The 22,148-nt window shown below is 49.9% G+C and overlaps 1 protein-coding gene across 2 annotated transcripts in view; it reads right to left on the bottom strand.

The window, feature by feature from the left end:
• LOC144753596 (phospholipid scramblase 2-like) overlaps positions 1-22,148 on the bottom strand; it is a 239,134-nt gene that overhangs the window by 77,147 nt on the left and 139,839 nt on the right. For both annotated transcript variants that reach the window (XM_078641239.1, XM_078641240.1), the window contains one exon: positions 21,880-22,023. In XM_078641239.1, coding sequence (XP_078497365.1) covers positions 21,880-22,023 — 144 coding nt within the window. The remainder of the gene's footprint in view (positions 1-21,879; positions 22,024-22,148) is intronic.

Below are 22,148 nucleotides of genomic sequence, written 5' to 3'. Positions count from 1 at the left end.
CAATCACGGGAGCACGCCGGCGACGAGCTCTCGGCAGCAGCAGCGAGGGGCACGAGTCACTGGGCGCAAAGGCGGAGCTGTGCGGCGTGGGGAGCGACCTGACCTGCGAGCAGGGTCAAGGGTCATGCTCACTGCCACGCGGCGACCTCCATAAAAGGCCAAGTGGGAGGGAGGGGCAGCTGGGAGGCGGGAGCAGGGCGGCCAATGGGCGAAGGAGGACGGGGACGGGACGAGACAGGCGGGACACAGAAGGCAAAGGGGGCGGGGCCGCAGGGGAGCAGTGGCGGGAACGGGGAGCGGGAGTTACAGGGGGTAGAGGGCACTGAGGGCACCTAGAATACAGAGCACAGTGAAGGAGAAATTAAAAATTAAGAAATAGAAAATAGAGGGGCAGGAAACAGGCACAAGCAGTTACCAGAGGCCACAATCACGGGAGCATGCCGGCGGCAAGCTCTCGGCATCAGCAGCAAGGGGCACGAGTCACCGGGCGCACAGGGGGAGCCGTGCTGCGTGGGAGCGACCTGACCTGCGAGCAGGGTCAAGGGTCTGCATTACTTTCCTTGTGACATATTCTAAAAAAAAAAAAAAATGATTTTGGGTGAACCAGACTCTTTTCTGCGCCTCTATGAATGCTGTCCTGTTTTCTAATAATTTGCTGCATATTCTCGATTTTGCTCATTGCTACATATATTTTAATTGCTATTCTCCATGGAAATTAATTTCCGATGACTGATTTATTGAATCTGACTATAAATTTTCCCTCTATAGTGCACTTTAATCTTTTAATAAACCTTCATGGTTCCCCTAAATTACTGATCTCAAACTCCCTTTATGAGTAAGTCTTATTTACTTACTGTATGCATTTTTAAATGTTGTTTTGAATTTTGCATTTAGGGACACCTAGTCCCATCTATTCTTGAGGACAACATTGCCCCTGGCCCAGCACCGGGTTCTTCGTCTCACTCATGCACATTATCTGAGAGACAGCACCCACACAAGCAAGCGAAAAACGTTTAAAAAACTGGGTAATGTTTCTGAAATTACCACTTCTAATCAGTGGTTGTCGATGCAGAGAAATAACTTAATATACTGGGGTTACAACAATTCAATTGTTAAAGAAATAAACTTTTACATTGCTTAAGAACCTTTCCCATATTTTTCCATGGAGTTTGCTTCTAGATTTACATGGTATATGTTTGATGAGTCTGTTTGTGCTAGGGCTCAGGCCAAGCTAAACCCTTCGCTTGGCTCTACCTATTCATTTGCTTACGCTCCCCCCTCTAAGCAGTACTGCTACAGATCACTGAGTTTGTGTTAGTGCAAAAAGAATGAAAAATAATAATCTACACTAGTAATGCACCGTGAATAATTCAATAGTGCTGGTTAGTTTACGTAGCAGTAATATCACAGAGCATTTAGATTTCATTCCTGTTGCACGAATTGAAAGTAAATGCACTGTAAAAGTACTGCTCTCTAAATAAAACAGTGCTGCTGATTTATCTATACAGCAGTACTGTTGCAGAGCATGTGTTTTTTACATTAATGCAACAAGAATGAAAAGTAAATGCACTGTAACATTACTGCTCTGCAAATAAATCAGGAGTGCTTTATTAAGCATTATTACAGAGCATTTACTTTGCATTGACACCACTATCACAGAACATAATGTGTGCTAGCCTATTACAACACATCATCGATCAGCTTGAGGTAGCAAAAAGAGACCAATGCTGCTCATTATGGTGAGTGCGCTCTCTTACGTAGATCTTGATTGCAAAACAGCGATACTAGAACCAACAATCTTCTTTTTACACAAGCAACATGCTGGGGTCTGTGGAGCGATTCAGAACTCTGGCAAACTGTGACCACATTAATGCGGTGATAAGTTGACAAACGTTAGTGAGGGAAGGTTGCATGGGCATAACCAAGCAGGTAGATAGGCAAATTCTGTGGCCATGCGCTTGGACTCCTTCGCTGCTGCCTGCTGGGGTCCGACTACAAGGTTTCGTTCGATCCCCTCAAGTTATGGATCTTGGGTAGAGTCTGCTGTGCGTTCCTATGACTGGGCTGCCAAAAGTGAAATTTCTAACCAACCTGGAGGCCCAAGTTCATACCACTGAGCAAGAGTCCATGAGTCGAAGTATGGGTGACACCCATTGTATGAAGTTGTGTGAGTTGATTTCGATTTAATAAGATGTGTACTAAACGTTATGAGCATTCTGCACCAAAAAGAGAATGCTGCACTTGGCAGAAATGCACTTGCCTGTGTTTGGTCAAACTAGGTCCAAACAAAGCCTAACCTACTTCTTGGATTTTAAGACAACCAGGATGTATGTTTTAATTTATTACTCTGACAATGCACAGAATATATCATGCTACACGCACGCAATCATATAGCGTTCCTTAACAACGTGGTCGTTACAATGACCGTGTTGTTAGAACAAGATGCCATTACAACGCAAGTCATTACATCGACTTACAGTAGATGGCGCTCTAACATTAGGAATAGTATAATTTACTATTCTAACTCCAGCCTACGCAACAGTAGGGAAGGTGTTGGAATAGTAAATTATACTATTCCTTATGTTAGAGCTCCATCTATTGCAAGTCGATGTAATGACTTGTGCAATAATGGCATCACGTTCTAACAACGCGGTCTACTGACCGCGTTGTGAAGGTTGTTTCCCCAATGGACATGACCAAAATGGATACCGAGAATTTGTATTGACATGCTTTTCTTAAAGAACCATGGAGGAAACCATTTCTTGCTTTCAAATGCTCTTCCTGCCTGTGTCATTCTTTATAAGACTGTCATTGTTTATGTAACTAGATTTGTTATGTTACCTACAATGACATTAGGTTAGAATATATGCAAATAGGACTAGTGCTAGACTGGTGGCATTAGGTGGCATTGTTTAATTCTGTACTGTGATTTATCAATTAATTGCTGCATTTGCTCCCTCTATGCTCACTATGGAATTTCCATTGACTTCTATTGGACACTTTCCTAAAAAAATGATAAATCTTGGAAGCGAGCCAGTCTTCTGACTACCCACCTTTGGAGCCAAACTTTGAACTGAATATATTTTCGTCTTGAGTTCATGTCGTTCTATTGCTGCATTTGATTGAGCCTTATGACAATTCTCTTTAAACTGATGAACTATTATGTTTTCCTTTGTAATGCTTTTGAATTATTTTTAATAAACCTTCATGGGTTACGTTTTAACCTCTTCGGTGTGGAAGACAGAATGGTTCCGTCCTCGCCCACAGTGGGTATGTGCTGAGAACGGAACCATTCTGTCCTCTACACATGACCGCCAAATTACAGAAGAGTGATTTCCTTTTTTGTTTTTCGGCCTCAGTAACTGGGGAAGAGCTTCCCCAACCTCTAGAGGCATGTTTTGTTTTTTAGTGTAATAACAATGCAGCCGCATTGCGCATAATGACGTCAATACTTTGAAAATGAAATTAACCGATTGGCTCATTTCACTTTCCCCGCTTTGGTGCTCCCAGAGCTATCTCAGCCCCGAGCACTGAAACAAACAGGAGAGGTATCATTGGAAAGGGGAGAATCGTCCCTTTCCACTGGTACTCTTCCCTGGTGGATCCCTGCTTGGGGATCGCCACAGGAGGGTGATCCCCATGCAGGGATCTACCACTAGACAATATGGAGGGAGGCAAGGGCCCTTGGGCAAGGGTCTTTTCTCCCTCCAAATGCTTATTGGCATAACCATTCAGAAAAGGGGGTGGTGATGAACAGAGTGTCTGAATTAAGCAGACCACTCTTACCCAGTCCAAAGATCAGGGCTTGATCCATCACCGTTATTTAGCTCACTGCCCCATCCCAGCTCAGAACCTGGCTATATGCAAATTAGTCTGTCCCTGGCCCAGTGCATCATGGGAACAGGGCAGACCAAACTACCAAGCCAATTCTTCACCAGAAAGGAGACAAGCTTCCGGGGACCGGTTTCTGCCATTTCAGGCGTCGTCGGCCCGGCTTGCTTGAATCCTGATGGAGCAGTGAGCAAGGGACTCATGTCTGAGTATACTCTTCCACGCTTATGGTGGACAAAATGATTCAGAAAAGGGGGTGGTGATGAACAGAGTGTCTGAATTAAGCAGACCACTCTTACCCAGTCCAAAGATCAGGGCTTGATCCATCACCGTTATTTAGCTCACTGCCCCATCCCAGCTCAGAACCTGGCTATATGCAAATTAGTCTGTCCCTGGCCCAGTGCATCATTGGAACAGGGCAGACCAAACTACCAAGCCAATTCTTCACCAGAAAGGAGACAAGCTTCCGGGGACCGGTTTCTGCCATTTCAGGCGTCGTCGGCCCGGCTTGCTTGAATCCTGATGGAGCAGTGAGCAAGGGACTCATGTCTGAGTATACCCTTCCACGCTTATGGTGGACAAAATGATTCAGAAAAGGGGGTGGTGATGAACAGAGTGTCTGAATTAAGCAGATCACTCTTACCCAGTCCAAAGATCAGGGCTTGATCCATCACCGTTATTTAGCTCACTGCCCCATCCCAGCTCAGAACCTGGCTATATGCAAATTAGTCTGTCCCTGGCCCAGTGCATCATGGGAACAGGGCAGACCAAACTACCAAGCCAATTCTTCACCAGAAAGGAGACAAGCTTCCGGGGACCGGTTTCTGCCATTTCAGGCGTCGTCGGCCCGGCTTGCTTGAATCCTGAAGGAGCAGTGAGCAAGGGACTCATGTCTGAGTATACTCTTCCACGCTTATGGTGGACAAAATGATTCAGAAAAGGGAGTGGTGATGAACAGAGTGTCTGAATTAAGCAGACCACTCTTACCCAGTCCAAAGATCAGGGCTTGATCCATCACCGTTATTTAGCTCACTGCCCCATCCCAGCTCAGAACCTGGCTATATGCAAATTAGTCTGTCCCTGGCCCAGTGCATTATGGGAACAGGGCAGACCAAACTACCAAGCCAATTCTTCACCAGAAAGGAGACAAGCTTCCGGGGACCGGTTTCTGCCATTTCAGGCGTCGTCGGCCCGGCTTGCTTGAATCCTGATGGAGCAGTGAGCAAGGGACTCATGTCTGAGTATACCCTTCCACGCTTAAGGTGGACAAAATGATTCAGAAAAGGGGGTGGTGATGAACAGAGTGTCTGAATTAAGCAGACCACTCTTACCCAGTCCAAAGATCAGGGCTTGATCCATCACCGTTATTTAGCTCACTGGCATAACCAGTCATTCTATCCGTTTTGGGTAGCGAATGGGGGCAATAGCCCCTGATCTGCCACCTGGGGGTAGGGGGGGGGGGGGGTTAGGAAGAACACTAGACACCAGGGTTTTCTTTTTTTTTAATATGTAGGGCTTGGCTGTCCAAAATGTTCATGCCAATCCTCCCACCCCAAACAAAAAGGGACAATCTTTCTGTCCCCTCGAGGACAGATGGAGGGGGGCAGAAAGCCCACAAGACTCGATTTTATGAAACAAGGGTGTCTAGGTTTCCCTAGATGGCCACCAAACCTGGGAACAAAATCCCAAGTGCACCCTGATATATCACAAAACAACATATTTTTGCAAAGGGGGATTCTGTGTTTTGGTCCTGGGCTCGCAATCAATCTAGTGAAACGTACCAAACACAGACATTTCTGAAAAGTAGACACCTGGGGCAGTCAACAGAGATGTGGCTTGCATGAATCTCCAAATTTAGCAAAAACATCACATTGTCCTCACATTTCTGTGTGGAAAAGTGGTGGGATCACCGGGCCAGTATACATTTCCTATCACCCAGCATTTCCCCAGGTCTCCCAATACAAATGCTACCTCACTTGTGCGAGTGGGCCAAGTGCCTGTATTGTGGAGGCATCAAAAATATTAATCACAAAACAGCCTGGTTTTGCAATGGGTTCATCTGCGTTTTTGGTCCAGGGCTCAGCGGCCATCTAGGGAAACCTATAAAGCTCATACATTTCTGAAAACTAGATACCCGGAGGAGTCTAAAGAGGTGTGGCTCTCATTGATTGCCCGATGTCTTCTTACCCAGAATGCCCTACAAACCTCAGCTTTAGCCCAAAAAACAAATCCTCACATTTCTCTGTGGAAAAGCTGTGGAATCGCCAGGCCGGCACAACTTTCCTAGCACCCAGAATTCTCCCAAGTCTCCCAATGATAATTTTACATCACTTGTGTGGGTGGGCCAAGTGCCCGCAACAGGCATGGGCCCAAACCGTATTGTGGAGGCATCAAAATTATCAATCACAAAACAATCTGATTTTGCAAGGGAGGCCTGTGCGTTTCTGGTGCCGGGATTGTCACTCGTCTTGGGAATCCTACCAAACTCACACATTTCTGAAGACTAGACACCTGGGTAGTCCATGGAAGTGTGGCTTGCGAGAATCCCCCAACGTTTTTCTACCCAGATTATCATGCAAATATCAAATTTAGCTAAAAAATCACTGTTTACTGACATTTCTGTGTGGGATCCCTGCTCCGGGACAATTTTATTACCACCAACCATTCCCCTTGGTCTCCCGAGTAAAATTATATGTCACTTGTGTGGGTGGGCCAAGTGACTGTGACAGGAAAACGCCAAAAATGTTTTGAGATTGTGGGGATATCACAGCGAGCTGATAATCACACGTTTTCGTTGTATGTTTTTAGGCTGACTCTGCTTTGGGCAACCACACAAATAAGGTATAATTTTACTAGGGAGGTGATAGATATGCAATTTGTTTGGTAAATGTGAGGTTTGCAGGGGCCCTTAGCCGAGAAACATTTGGGGGATCCACGCAAGCCACACATCTCTCGAATCCCGGGGTGTCTATTTTTCTGAAATGTCTGAGTTTGGTAGGTTTCCCTAGATGGCCGCCAAGGCTGGGACCAAGAAAGCAGGTGCCCACCCTGGAAAACCAGGTCATTTTGTGATAGATAATTTTTATGTCTCCACAAAACATTTTGGGCCCTTCCCTGTCAACGGCACTTGGCCCATCCACACAAGTGAGGGACCATTTCTATCAGGAGACCTGGAGAAACACTGGGTGGTAGGAAAAGTGTCACCCTGGTGAACCCACACTTTCCCACAAAGAAATGTGAGGACATTTTGATTTTCTTTAGCTACATTTGTGGTTTGCAAGACATTGTGCGTAGGCGAACATTGGGGCATTGATGCAAGCCACACCTCTCTGGACTCCCCCGGGTGTCTAGTTTTCAGAACTTTCTGGGTTTGGTAGGTTTCACTAGATGGCTGCCGAGCCGGGACCAAAAACACAGGTTACTCCCTTGCTAAAGCAGGTCATTTTGTGATAGATAACTTTGATGTCTCCACAGTAAGGGGCTCATTAGGATGGCGGACGGAAGTGCGACCGCCTTCCTGGAGTAGGCGGAAAATGTCTTTTCCGTGTCCGCCTGCCGCGGTCACTCCGCCATATTAGGATTGCAAACACTGTCAAAAGTCCGTGCGCGACGGAAGAGCACGCACCGCCGCCGAATTACACCCGACCCCGCGGCGGACGTAACCAACCCAGAGACACTGCCGCACGGACTGACGTCACCGTCCGTCCCCCAAATCACGATGGCGGAAAACACACATAAAACCGCTGCGGAAAAACAACCTGCCTGAACACGGCGGATTCCCCACAGCGTAGAAACCACACATTGCAGAGATACCCACCACAAGCTGCTCGCCGTCATCGACCCAGCGCTACACGCCTTTCCGATACTCTTCGCGCTCCACCACCTGCAAGTCATGGCCCATCATCGACAACGACGGAGGTACGCAACACACCATTTGCTGTCTGAAGGGGAGTACCTGCCAGGGCCGTGACGTTGGGAGGGGGAGTGTCATGTATGAGAAACCACATTCGATCGCAAAAAGATATCCACAGTTGAAGTACACAAGCAGGAATGACAACGACAAACCACTACACATGATTGAGCTGCTTTATTAAACATAATAGGGATATAATCTCTGAGTATGCAAGAGCATGGGCACTGGGTACAACAGAGCAGGTACATCATTGGCAATACATGAGAGGGCAGAATGCAGTTTCAGAGCAGCAACAGGGCATTTTGGCCAACAGAACAGGTACATCAGAGGCAGCACATGAGAGGGGCTACGTGCATCAACAGTCCATGGCACAGAGCAGGTACATCTGAGGCAGCACATGAGAGGGGCTAAGTGCATCACCAGTCCATTGCACTGAAGAGGTACATCAGAGGCAGCACATGAGAGGGGCTAAGTGCATCAACAGTCCATTGCACTGAACAGGTACATCAGAGGCAGCACATGAGAGGGGCTAAGTGCATCAACAGTCCATTGCACTGAACAGGTACATCAGAGGCAGCACATGATAGGGGCTAAGTGCAGCAACAGTCCATTGCACTGAACAGGTACATCAAAGGCAGCACAAGAGAGGGGCTAAGTGCATCAACAGTCCATTGCACTGAAGAGGTACATCAGAGGCAGCACATGAGAGGGGCTAAGTGCATCAACAGTCCATTGCACTGAACAGGTGCATCAGAGGCAGCACATGAGAGGGGCTAAGTGCATCAACAGTCCATTGCACTGAACAGGTACATCAGAGTCAGCACATGAGAGGGGCTAAGTGCATCAACAGTCCATTGCACTGAACAGGTACATCAGAGGCAGCACATGAGAGGGGCTAAGTGCATCAACAGTCCATTGCACTGAACAGGTACATCAGAGGCAGCACATGAGAGGGGCTAAGTGCATCAACAGTCCATTGCACTGAACAGGTACATCAGAGGCAGCACATGAGAGGGGCTAAGTGCAGCAACAGTCCAGTGCACTGAACAGGTACATCAGAGGCAGCACATGAGAGGGGCTAAGTCCATCAACAGTCCATTGCACTGAACAGGTACATCAGAGGCAGCACATGAGAGGGGCTAAGTGCATCAACAGTCCATTGCACTGAACAGGTACATCAGAGGCAGCACATGAGAGGGGCTAAGTGCATCAACAGTCCATTGCACTGAACAGGTACATCAGAGGCAGCACATGAGAGGGGCTAAGTGCATCAACAGTCCATTGCACTGAACAGGTACATCAGAGGCAGCACATGAGAGGGGCTAAGTGCAGCAACAGTCCATTGCACTGATCAGGTACATCAGAGGCAGCACATGAGAGGGCACAATGCAGTATCAGAGCAGCAACAGGGCATTGTGGCCAACAGAACAGGTACATCAGAGGCAGCACATGAGAGGGCAGAATGCAGTATCAGAGAAGCAACAGGGCATTGTGGCCAACAGAGCAGGTACATCAGAGGCAGCACATGAGAGGGCAGAATGCAGTATCAGAGCAGCAACAGGGCATTGTGGCCAACAGAGCAGGTACATCACTAGCAACACAAGTATGTGTTTCAAGCTACCCATCCCAAGGACAACAACAGTGCAAGGCTGGTTACAATGGACAATGTACACACCATGTGAAATGACATGTGAGTGAAGTGAACAGCACCTCACATCGCCGAATCAGGTGGACTGCTTGAACTACCTGCCTCGGACACACTGCCAGCACCAGTAACAGGAGTGTGAGACACAGCCACAGCTCGAGTGACTGACACATGAGCCACAGACCCAGACACACTGCCAGCACCAGAAACCTGAGTGTGAGACACAGCCACAGCTCGAGTGACTGACATATGAGCCACAGACCCAGACACACTGCCAGCACCAGAAATAGGAGTGTGAGACACAGCCACAGCTCGAGTGACTGACACATGAGCCACAGACCCAGACACACTGCCAGCACCAGAAACAGGAGTGTGAGACACAGCCACAGATGTAGTGACTGACAAGTGAGCCACAGACCCAGACACACTGCCAGCACCAGAAACAGGAATGTGAGACACAGCCACAGCTCGAGTGACTGACACATGAGCCACAGACCCAGACACACTGCCAGCACCAGAAACAGGAGTGTGAAACACAGCCACAGCTCGAGTGACTGACACATGAGCCATAGACCCAGATACACTGCCAGCACCAGAAACAGGAGAGGGCACAACTGAGACAGTGCTACTACATGATGCATGACAGCAAACAACAGACACAGTGCCACAATCTGACACATGAGAGTCAACTGCATCTGCGCCACTAGGAACACTGAAATGATGAGCCACAGGGCTGCATGGGTCAGGAGCCAGAGTGGCTCTGGGAGCTGGGGATAGCTGTACTGGAGCGACATCGGGGTGTTCAGGTGTCAATGGTGTGTGTCTACATTTCGTAGGGATATGTGAGGGCACCCTGGACATGACAGGACTGGCAAGTGGTGCGGACTCAAATGAAATATCATCCACCAAAGGTGGAGCATCTGCTGCTGGGGGTCTGCTCTCTGGTGACATGCTAGAGCCTGCTTGTCGTTTGCTGTGTGCCTGCATTCTGGCGTCTGCATCATGTGTAATGGGGGATGCAACAACAGGGTACTCCTTCCTCTGCTTCTGACGGGCCTGGATGGGAGTGGAGGTAAGGGGTGACTCCACTGCGGAGACATCTGTTTTCCGTTCCTTCGACAACATCAGCCTCAGTGCAGTCAGGGGTGATGTATGCCTGTCCATGATGGAGCTAGTGTCTATGGGAGAAGCCTTGTCCCTTGGATGTGCCTTGGCCGTAGGAGGAGTGTTATCTCTGGACTTTCCCTGTTCCCTGGACGGTGCCCTGTCCCTGGCTGCAGACTTGTCCTTTGTAGTGTACCTGTCTCTAGAAGCGACCTTGTCCCTGTGAGTGTCCCTGCTCTTGGGGGATGCCCCTTCCTCTGTAGTGTGCCTGTCCCTGGGAGTGTCCCTGCTCTTGGGAGATGCCCCTTCCTCTGTAGTGTGCCTGTCCCTGGGAGTGTCCCTGCTCTTTTGAGGTGGCTTTGTCTTTGTAGTGTCCTTGTCCCTGCCCTTGGGAGTCGCCCCTTCCTTAGTAGTGTCCCTGTCCTTGGGCGAGTCCCTGCTCTTTTGAGGTGGCTTTGCCTTTGTAGTGGCCCTGTCCCTGCCTTCGGGAGTCGCCCCTTCCTTAGTAGTGTCCTTGTCCTTGGGCGTGTCCCTGCTCTTTTGAGGTGGCTTTGCCTTTGTAGTGGCCCTGTCCCTGCCCTTGGGAGTCGCCCCTTCTTTAGTAGAGTCCTTGTCCATGGGTGTGTCCCTGCTCTTTTTAGGTGGCTTTGCCTTTGTAGTGTCCTTGTCCCTGCCCTTGGGAGTCACCCCTTCCTTAGTAGTGTCCTTGTCCTTGGGAATGTCCCTGTTCCTCTGAGGTGGCTTTGCCTTTGTAGTGTCCTCGTCCAAGGGAGTGTCCCTGGACTTGGGAGTTTCCCTTGTCTTGGGAGTACCTTTTGTGTGGGATGCCTGTGTAGCATGTGAAGCCATTTCCCCCAACACCCCTTGGGGATCCTGTGTGTGAACTCCAGTGTATCTCACGTCGTCTTTGGTAACAGATTTTCCTGTCCTAGGGGATGGTGTATGTGCCCTCCGTGCTCTGCCCTGCTGCCTGTGGCTGCTTCTAGTGCAATAACCTGTAAAAGAGTCCTGGTCAGAAAGTTCACTCCCCCCTGAGACATCAAGTGGTGTAGATGGGGGAACAGAAGTAGCACCCTGTCTATGCGACTGTACAATGGCAGAAGACACAGTGTTTGCCAATGACTGGACTGTTCTGTGTAGACCAGCAACATCGCCATGCATCCCCTCCATGAATGCCACCACCTGCCCCAACTTCCTATCGTGGTCTTGGAATGCATTGATCATGTTGGTCTGCCCCACACACAGCTGTCGCAGCAGATCAACAGCCTCAGCACAAAGTGCACTTTGGGTCACCGGGGCAGGTGCAGCGGTGCTTGCACCGAAGGCCACTCTGCTCCCTCTACTTCTGCGTGCACGAGCAGTACTTGGTGCAGTTGTCGGCAGTGTGGGACCTGTGTGCTGTGTCCCGACCGAAGGTGTTGATTGCCCACTCCCTGTCTGTGACAACAGTGCTGACTCACCACCGCTGTCTGAAGATGAGGACGATGGTGTTTCGACATGCGAGTCCTCAGGGACGGTCCTGTCCCCCTCTCCGGGGCTGCCCTCTTCTGTGTCAGTCTGCGTGTGTGTGATGTCAGATCCAGAAGCATTGCCACCACTCATCTCCGTCGTCTGTGCGTCAGTGCCCTCTGCCAAAGCTGAAATTGAGAGAGAAGAGGTGCAAGCAAGTGCCACACTCACTTACTGAAGGACAAGAAATCTCCAGTTCCATTTCAGACAAAGAACATGTAGCCCCCATCCTGCACACGTCCCACCCCTACCAGTCATCCTCACATTAAAGAATCGGTGGTGGCCGTGAAACAAGTACATCATACGAACAGGGCAAGGGCATGTAGATCTGCACACATGTAATGCCATGGGACCACAGACCTCTACGACATGTCCTTGAACCCTCAACAACTAAGCAAGTGGCCTGTCAACCTGGCGGACAAGGATGCCAACGCACACTCTGCTAATGGCACCAACATGTAATTCCAGCAAAACATACGCACCACGGAAGTCACTACTGTGTCTGAGCACCAATACATGCATTGCACTCCCAAGTGACATACACATACAGTCTGCTTACCGCTAGTTTGCTGTTGATCCCCACTCAGCCGGGCGGACAGGTCAGGATGCGCCACAGCAATGATATGGTGCATAAGAGGGGTCATGGTGCGTCGGGCCAGACGTATAGATCTTGAAATCATCCCCAGTGTCATCTCCGCAACATTCTTGCTAAGCCTGGATATGTCGTCCCAGCACTTGCAGCAGTGTGTGTGTCGTCTATTGCACACCCCCACTGCCCGTACATCACGTGCTATGGTCCTCCACACGGCCTTGCGAAGGTGCAGCTTGACCTACCATGATGGGAGACAAGAGGGTAACGTAAGTGGACAGCATGACATGCACAATCTTCGTAGGAACACGTATCTTTATGCAGCCATGCTCTTCACAACACATGTGTAGGTCCCACAGCACACCGCCAGGCTCGCAGAAGACAGGAGCCAATGACCACCTCATAGCCAACAACATGTACACCACTGTACTTACCACCTGTCCGGGTGCACCGTAGAGCTGTTCGTAGTGGCTGAGCACACCGGTCACAAGAACATCTAGTTCCGCTGGGGAGAAGGGACGAGACCGGATCTCTCACACTCTCTGCATGGCAAGGTCCTGGACTGTGGCACTACAGCAGCAGTCGTTGGTCAGCTCAGCATCAGCAGGTCGAGGTGATGGTCACAGGCAACAGTCGTTGGCCAGCTCAGCAGCAGCAGGTCGAGGTGATGGTCACAGGCAGCACTGGATCACAGCATTGAATATGTGCTTGTGGAAATCACACATATATAGGGCCCTGAGCCCATGTCAGTGGCACACATCGGCAGCAATTGATCCCCCTGGATGCCTTTTCCAAAAAGGGCCAATGACTGGCCCTGGTGTGGCGGTGCACGGCTTCCGCTATTTTCGATTGCGCATACGCGCTCCGCGTTACCTCTTCCCATTGGCTGCATGTGCACGGACCGTCACGGTCACACATCGGCAACCGCATGTGCGCGCTTCCGCAACGGATGCATCTTTTGCAACAATGTTCAATCAGTGGCGCCACCATGGCGGCACACGCATACCACGGGGGAGGTGCAGGCCAACACATCCTTGTGATTATGAGATACGGAATGGCAGTTCATGACCCCCCTTACAGCCACATTTGCATCATCCACCGTAGACCGGCCAGCCACGGCCGGTCCACAACTGCCGTGCCTGTCCAGTCACCCACCGCCGGCCCAGCCCGGTCCCCAACTGCCGTGCCAGGCCAGTCACCCACCGCCGGGAGTTGACTGGCCTGGCACGGCGGTTGGCGACCGGGCTGGGCCGGCGGTGGGTGACTGGCCTGGCACGGCGGTTGGGGACCGGCCGTGCCCGGCGGTGGGTGACTGGCCTGGCACGGCGGTTGGGGACCGGGCTGGGCCGGCGGTGGGTGACTGGCCTGGCACAGCGGTTGGGGACCGGGCTGGGCCGGCGGTGGGTGACTGGCCTAGCACAGCGGTTGTGGACCGGCCATGTTCGGCGGTGGGTGACTGGACAGGCACGGCGGTTGGGGACCGGGCTGGGCCAGCGGTGGGTGACTGGCCTGGCACGGCGGTTGGGGACCGGGCGGGCCCGGCGGTGGGTGACTGGACAGGCACGGCGGTTGGGGACCGGGCTGGGCCGGCGGTGGGTGACTGGCCTGGCACGGAGGTTGGGGACCGGGCTGGGCCGGCCGGTCTACGGTGGATGATGCAATGTGGCTGTAAGGGGGGGTCATGAACTGCCATTCCGTATCTCATAATCACAAGGATGTGTTGGCCTGCACCTCCCCGACGGTATGCGTGCGCCGCCATGGTGGCACCACTGATTGAACATTGTTGCAAAAGATGCATCCGTCGCGGAAGCGCGCACATGCGGTTGCCGATGTGTGACCGTGACGGTCCCTGCACATGCAGCCAATGGGAAGAGGTAACGCGGGGCGCGTATGCACAATCGAAAATAGCGGAAGCCATACACCGCCATGGCAACGCCACTAATTGTGTATTTTCTAATGCTGCACCATTGTGGTAGTCCGCACATGCGTTATGAGGGGTGTGACCGTGATGGCTAAACTGCATATGTCATGCACTATATCATGTGTGTTCACACTATGGCCATTGATGTGCACCCAATTTGCTACACATGTGCATGTCTACGTGTCGACCTCTTGTTTTTCCGTACACACGTTTCAACTCATACACATCTACACACTACATCAAGGCTGTCTGGCCACATTCAGGATCTGTTGTGAGTGTGAGGTTTGTGCGTGCAAGTAACAATGGTGGGGGTACACATGCATTCAGTGTATGCGTATGTGTGTTGCCTCTTGTGTGACCATGCATGTAATGTGAGGATGCTCACCATTGTAGGAGTGGTAATTTGTGCATGAAGACATGGAGTGTGTGTAGCATTTTTGTATTGTGTGTGCATGTGCATGTGTGTCTGTGATGACGCTTGTCCACATTAGGGTCATTAGGCATGTCTTGTTGGCAGTTCTTTTGACGTGTGAGTATGTTACATTGTACATGTTGGCACACATCATGTTGTTAGTGGCTGCACATTGTTTGCATGCTACTCTGTATTGTAGGTAATTTCAGACATGTCACACATATGATAATTGTCGACGACATTTCTCATTTTGATTGTGTTGGCCTACATGTGATAGAGTTGCACAGCTATGCGTTGTTGGTAAATTGACATCTACTACATCTACTCCCACACTGGAGGGCTCCAAATGTGCATCGCCCATACACTGTGCTGGAGGACATGGTTGACGAGGAGGTGATCAGGAAATTCCGGCTTGATCGACGTAGATTGCTGGAGCTTGTAGACCAATTGTCTCCTCATCTGCAGCCACGAAGAACATATCCTGGTTCCATTATACCCACAGCAAAGGTGATGGTGGCACTTCACTTCTTTGCAACTGGCACCTTCCAGTACACAGTTGCACATGCCGGGGGGATGTCACAGTCCATGTTCAGCATGGTACTGCGGGATGTTCTCAAAGCCATGATGATTTACAAGGATGATTACATCCATTTTCAATGGGCGGCAGAGTTGGCAGCAGTCAAAGCAGACTTCTATGCACTGGGCCAGATACCACACGTAGTGGGTTCCATTGATGGCACCCATATCGGTCTCATTCCACCCCGGGCACGTGAGCTTGTATATCGCCATTGGAAACACTTTAATTCGGTGGTGTGCCTGGCCGACAACATCATATCCCATGTGTGTGCCAGATTTCCAGGCTCTGCACATGACTCCCACATCATGCGGAGCAGCATTGTCCCCCAACTGATGGCAAATCTGCGTCCAGAACGTGCGTGGCTTGTTGGTGAGTATGCTGTGGGGACAGTTGTGTATTCTGTGTGGCATGGGGTAACCACCAATCCTGGTAGTGATATCTGTGTCTGTCATCCCCCCACATAGGCGATTCTGCGTACCCAAACCAGCCGTGGCTGCTGAGTCCCATAGGTAATCCAACTATAGCTGGTGAAATGCGATACAATGATGCCCATGGAAGGACACGTAGAGTGGTGGAACGTACTTTTGGACTGCTAAAGTCTAGGTTTCGCTGCCTGCATATAACCGGAGGAGCCCTGCCTTACTCACCAGGCAAAGTATGCAGGATCGTGATTGCCTGCTGCATGCTCCACAACCTGGCCTTGCGCAATGACATTGAACTGATCTTGGACCCTGAAGACCAACAAGTCCCTCGGCCTCCCATCCCACCCATGTCGACTGATGAGGATAGTGGTGAGGAAGAAGGTGTGGACCAGTGGCGTCAGCTCATTGATCGCTATTTTCCTTGAATGTGAGTGACTACCTCTTGTGCAGGTTGACAATGCGTGATGTATGTTTGCTGGTGGTGTGTGGATGTGGTGTTTGAAAGCTGGCTGTTCTGGTATGTTATGTTTGCATGTGTGTGTTGTATTTATTGTGTACATGCAAGGTTCCATGATGTGTGTCCTCTCATCCACAGATTTGGTGGTGAGTGTGGTTTGTGGTATGTTGCAGTACAGTGTGTTGTGATGGATGTGAATCAGTTTCCTGACGTATGTTTGTTGTCTCTCATTTTCCCTAGGTCACTCCCACTGAGGCATGATTCTCACCGACATAGTTCCCTGCGCCTGGTGACATCTGATTCTGAGACAATCATGTGATTAAAACATGGAGGCAACACATCATTGAGTGTGTAAGTGAAATTTATTTACAGGTTGTGAATTAATGCTGGTGGATATTTACAAGTAAGAGTTGGGTGGGGGAGTGTGAGTTGATGGTCATGGTAGATGAAAAGACCGTGGTGACACCACATTGGGTGATGTCCAGCTAGTCCAGCAGACCAGTGCCAATACTTGGCGTTGTGGGACAGGATAGTTGGCGGGTTGAATGGTAGGGTCAAGGAAGGTTAATGTCATTGGCGGCCCCTCTTTGAGCGGGTGGATGGTGCATCCCCGCTGCTCTCACCTACTTCCAGCCTCGGACGCCCCCTCCGTCTTGTAGCCGGAGCGGAGACAGCTGGGGGGCAGGTTGGTCAGGGGCCACATCCGTGTCCATGGGCTCAGGTGGTGGTGGCGGTGGCGTTGGCGACCGTGGCGGCTGGGCACTTGGCTGGGGGGGGTGGTGTGGTGCGGGATAACCAGTCCCTCCACAGTGCTGTTACCTGGCCCATGATGTCCACTAGTTGCCCTATGCGCCTGTCAATTGACCGCAACTGATTGGTGTTCTCCACTGAGTCCTGGTGGGCACGATCAGCCTGTGCCTGCCCCCGCTCATAGGAGGCCTGGACTCTGGCTAGGGCTTCCAGTGTTTCTGCAGCAGGATGGGGTGGGTGTCCTTCCACACCTCGCCGGTGAGAAGCACTCCTGTTGGTGAGATGTGCCCTCTGGTCTGTCCTTTCACGTCCACTCTCCCTGCTTGGCTGGGATGTAGATGGCCCTGCGTCGTGCGATGGGTCAGGCAGGGTGGCACAGGCAGGAGTGGTGGTACTGGTGGTGGAGGAGGTGGTGGTGGTGGTGGCTGCACAGGTCACTATGGCAGGTGTTGGTGGAGTGACACAGGCCAAGGTTGTGGAGGCAGGGATGTCCTGTGAGCCTGATGGCCCTGGGAGTCGGCTTGGGCCCGCTTCAACCTCCGCACCGGAGATGACAGAGGGATCGTCCCCAGAGAGTCCGTGCTGTGAGTGGGGCGACTGTTGCAGGCGGTTGCTGGTTTCGCCAGTCAGGTGCGATCACCTGAGGGACAAGATTTTAATGATCAATGCAGTGGACATGACATGTTTTAATCTTTCCAACATTACATATCACTGACCTCTCTACACACCCCAACCACCTCCCAACACACCCCACTCACCTCCCAACACACCCCACCCACCTCCCAACACACACCACCATTCACCCTGTGAACATGGGGGCCTGTTGGGAGTCATAGTGCTGGTCTCTCACACACCCCACCTACCTCCCAACACACCCCACCCACCTCCCAACACACCCCACCCACCTCCCAACACACCCCACCCACCTCCCAACACACACCACCCACCTCCCAACACACACCACCACCCTCCCTGTGGACATGGGGGCCTGTTGGGAGTTGTAGTGCTGGTCTCTCACACACCCCACCCACCTCCCAACACACACCCCCACCCTCCCTGTGGACATGGGGGCCTGTTGGGAGTCGTAGTGCTGGTCTCTCACACACCCCACCCACCTCCCAACACACCCCACCCACCTCCCAACACACCCCACCCACCTCCCAACACACACCACACACCACCCACCTCCCAACACACACCACCCACCTCCCAACACACACCACCACCCTCCCTGTGGACATGGGGGCCTGTTGGGAGTCGTAGTGCTGGTCTCTCACACACCCCACCCACCTCCCAACACACCCCACCCACCTCCCAACACACACCACCCACCTCCCAACACACACCACCCACCTCCCAACACACACCACCCACCTCCCAACACACACCACCACCCTCCCTGTGGACATGGGGGCCTGTTGGGAGTCGTTCACATTTTGGTGAGTATGTGGCCCACATGCATGGGTTGGGGCCTGGGGGATGTGTCCTCTCAGTTGTGTGAGGCAGACCATGTCGGTGTGATAGTGGTGCTTGGTTTGTACTTACCAGCCTCTTCTCCCTCGTCGATTCCTTCAAGGCTCTCTGGGTGCAGTATGCCCAGCACCTTGTCGTCCTATTCTGCATTGGGTATGGGCTCCGGGGGTGTGCCGCCGCCAGTGTGGTGTGCCCGCAGGTGATTTTTTTGCACGGATGCCTTTGACCCTTGTTTTGAGGTCGTGCCACCGCCTCTGGATGTCGTGCTTGGTTCGTGGCACGGTCCCTGACCCATTCACCCGACCGACTATCCTGTCCCACATGTGGTTTTTGGTTGCCACGGTGGTCTGCTGGACTAGTGTGCCGAATAGGTGGGGTTCGACACAGATGATTTCATCCACCAGGACCTTCAACTCTGTGTCAGTGAATTTAGGATTTTTATTTGGTGCCATGGTGTGTGATGTGCAAGGTGTGGGTGGAGTGGGTTGGGATGTGCAGGTGTGTGGTGTGTAGAAATGGTGTGGTGGGTGTTTGTGTGGTGGGTGTGTTTGTGTGCAGGTTGTATGTGTGGACTTTTGTGTGTGCTGTTAGTCGTATTGAGCCTCTTGCTTGCAGCTATGCTGTGGTGAAAATGATTGTGGTAGTGGGTGGGAATCTTTTTATACTCGGTGTCGTGGTAGTGTCCCAATGGTTGTTGCCAGTCAGGTGCTAGGTGAGTGTGTTGACTTGTGTGGATTTTTAGGTGCTTGGGGGGTGTCATTGTGGCTTGTGATTGGTGTGGGTGTTTCAGGTGGGTGGGTGTCCTGTGTAGTGTGTTTTGTATTTACTTCCGTCAGCCATTTGGAAATTGGTTTGACGGTAGGGATGGTGATCGTGTTGTCCTTCCACTGGGATGCTGGGTTTATCGTTGCATTGTTTCCGCAGCGGTCGTGGATGGAGGTGAGTTCCGTGGGACTTGCGGCGTTATCCTAATCGCGGGCACGGAGCCTCCGCAGGTATTGCGGTGGCTGTGCCTGTTCCCAAGGTCATGTTCGTCCGCGGTGGACGGTGTTTCTTAGGTTCCATCCGCTTGCGGCGGTCTCAGGTGTACTCCGTCCGCCGCGGACGGGGTTTGATGTACTCCGTCCGCCGGGGACAGAGTTTCATGACATTATTATCCTAATCGCAACGGCGGTTTATCCGTGGAGCGGTCGGGAGTATCTTGGCCGCTTCCTTGGCGGACGGAACCCGTTTCCGTCCGCCATCCTAATCGGCTCCTTTGTTTTGGGCCATTTCCTCCTGCAGACACTAGGCCTACCCCCACAAGTGAGGTACCAATTTTAAAGGGAGACTTATGGGAACACATAATAGTAGAACAAGTGTGAGTACCAAATGTATTTCTGCCTTCCAAATGTAAGCCAGTGTGTAAAAAAAATGTCATATTGAAAAATGTCCTCTGATTCACATGCTAGCATGGGTACCCACAATTTCATAGATGTGTATATTACCACTGCTTCTAAACTCCATATCTTGTTCTCATGTCAGAAATACAGAGGCTTCCTTGATAACCATTTTCACTCTATATATTTTACAAAATGAAGTGCTGTATACCCGGTACACAATGAAAACCCATTGCAAGGTGCAGCTCAGATATTGGCTCTGGGTACCTCAGGTTCTTGGTGAACCTACAAGCCATACTTATCCTTGCAACCAGAAGGGTCCAGCAGACCTGACAGTATATTGCTTTCAACAATCTGTCATATTCAAGAGAAGTTACAGGTGAAACGGTAGGCACAAAGGACTGGTTTGTTCAACTCAATTTCAATTTTATTTATTTCAACTGTTACTTTCTATAGGAAAACCATGAGGGGTCTACACAAAAGATCCCATTCTGAATTTAGAGTGTTGTTGCTATTGTATTGGGTCAGTGACGGGCTTTTTAAAGAATGTATTAAGGGTAAGAAAAGCCATTAACAACTGAACCCTGGGAAAATGTATAGTAGCATGTTTACATTAATGTAGTGTATATGTTTACAATCTTGTTATGTTTTTATCAGAACTTCTCAAGTGCTAATTTTGTATTAATGAATTCTTTTTAATGTAACACACGATAATGATTGTTTGTTTTTATGCTTGCTTTTATGATTTTAATGTTCAAAATCGAATAGAACTCTTTTTGTTTGATTGATTAGAGTTTTGTGTACTTTTTGGAAACGTATAGCTTTCTGGTAACCATTATTGGTTTCACACTCATTTCTACCACTGACTGGAAAGAGGTTGAAATTACCAAAAAGTGGGAAAATATGCTATATCCCATTAAAATGCCGAAACCGTGTACAAAAGTTTGGTTTTCTGACAAACGTCTGACTGTTCCTGAAAGCTAGAAGATGGTGATTTTAGCACTGTGAACCTTTCATTAATACCATTTGCAGGGGGAAAAACAGACACTTTGTTCTGTAGCATCGTTTCCCCATTTTCCCCAAAAAAGAAAACATTTACCTGTATTTTGGCTAAAGTCTCAGTCCCCTCCATGGAAATCCACAAACCCTGGGTACCTTTAGAATCCTCAGGTTGTTGGGAAAAAGTGTGCAAATTTGTCGTGGATACGTTATGTGGACAAAATGTTATGGGGGGCCTAAGCGCGAAATACCTCAAATAGCCCAAAAAAGGCTCAGCATATTGAAGGAACGCTAGCAGGGAAAGGGTAATGACTTGAGAGAGTTATTTAAGTAAATGACACTTGATTCATTTTTGTAGTGTTGCTATTTAGGGTCACATTGAGGGATTCAACACCATCCCTGATCCTTTGTGGGCACTTTATCTCTCTATTTTATTAGATTATCTGAGATAGCATTGACAAAGTCATGCCCCAGAGTGTCACTTGCACCACGCAAAGCAAAGTCTCACCTGGATGGACCACAAGTCTACAACATCAGGCCAAGATGACCCATTGTTCAGAACATGTTTTGCTGGGCTTAGCAGACCAGCAAAGGAATTCACCTGGGAGGAATAGAAGAGTCCAGATACCCCTAAAAGAGACTCTCTCCTGTGCCAAGGCATCAATGGATACATCATATGTACTACAATTGCACAAAATATATAAATCAATATTTTAACACCACTGTTGTGATCTCAGTTGTAAATCATATAATTGTTCTGGTGAATTAATAAATATATTTAAAATGGACCTATAAATGATCTTAAAACCTTGGATATAAAATATAAACATTACTGTTACTTCCATGGACCTTAGATATATACACCGTTCATAGGACCAGTAGTGCAATATCAACTTACTATGAAGATGGAGGCTCCAATCAACAATCTTTTTCTACTTTCATGAAGGTCCAAAGGAAATTGGATTTCCAATTTTGCTTCACGAACAACAGACCGGCGTCTCTGAATCTTTCCAATTTCAACAAGCATATCGAACGAGTTGACCTAAGAGAATAGATTTTTTAGTATGTACATAAAACCCTTTGAACTTCATAATCAAATTCCAAAAGTCAAAATTAAAACTAAATCTTGAATGTAAAGTGAGAAAAACGGTTCTAATGAGTAGCTTT

This window comes from Lissotriton helveticus, chromosome 5_1, assembly GCF_964261635.1.
Source record: "Lissotriton helveticus chromosome 5_1, aLisHel1.1, whole genome shotgun sequence".
Lineage (NCBI taxonomy): Eukaryota > Metazoa > Chordata > Amphibia > Caudata > Salamandridae > Lissotriton > Lissotriton helveticus.
Note: the sequence above shows the minus strand (reverse complement) of the source record. Positions and strands in the feature narration are given on the sequence as shown.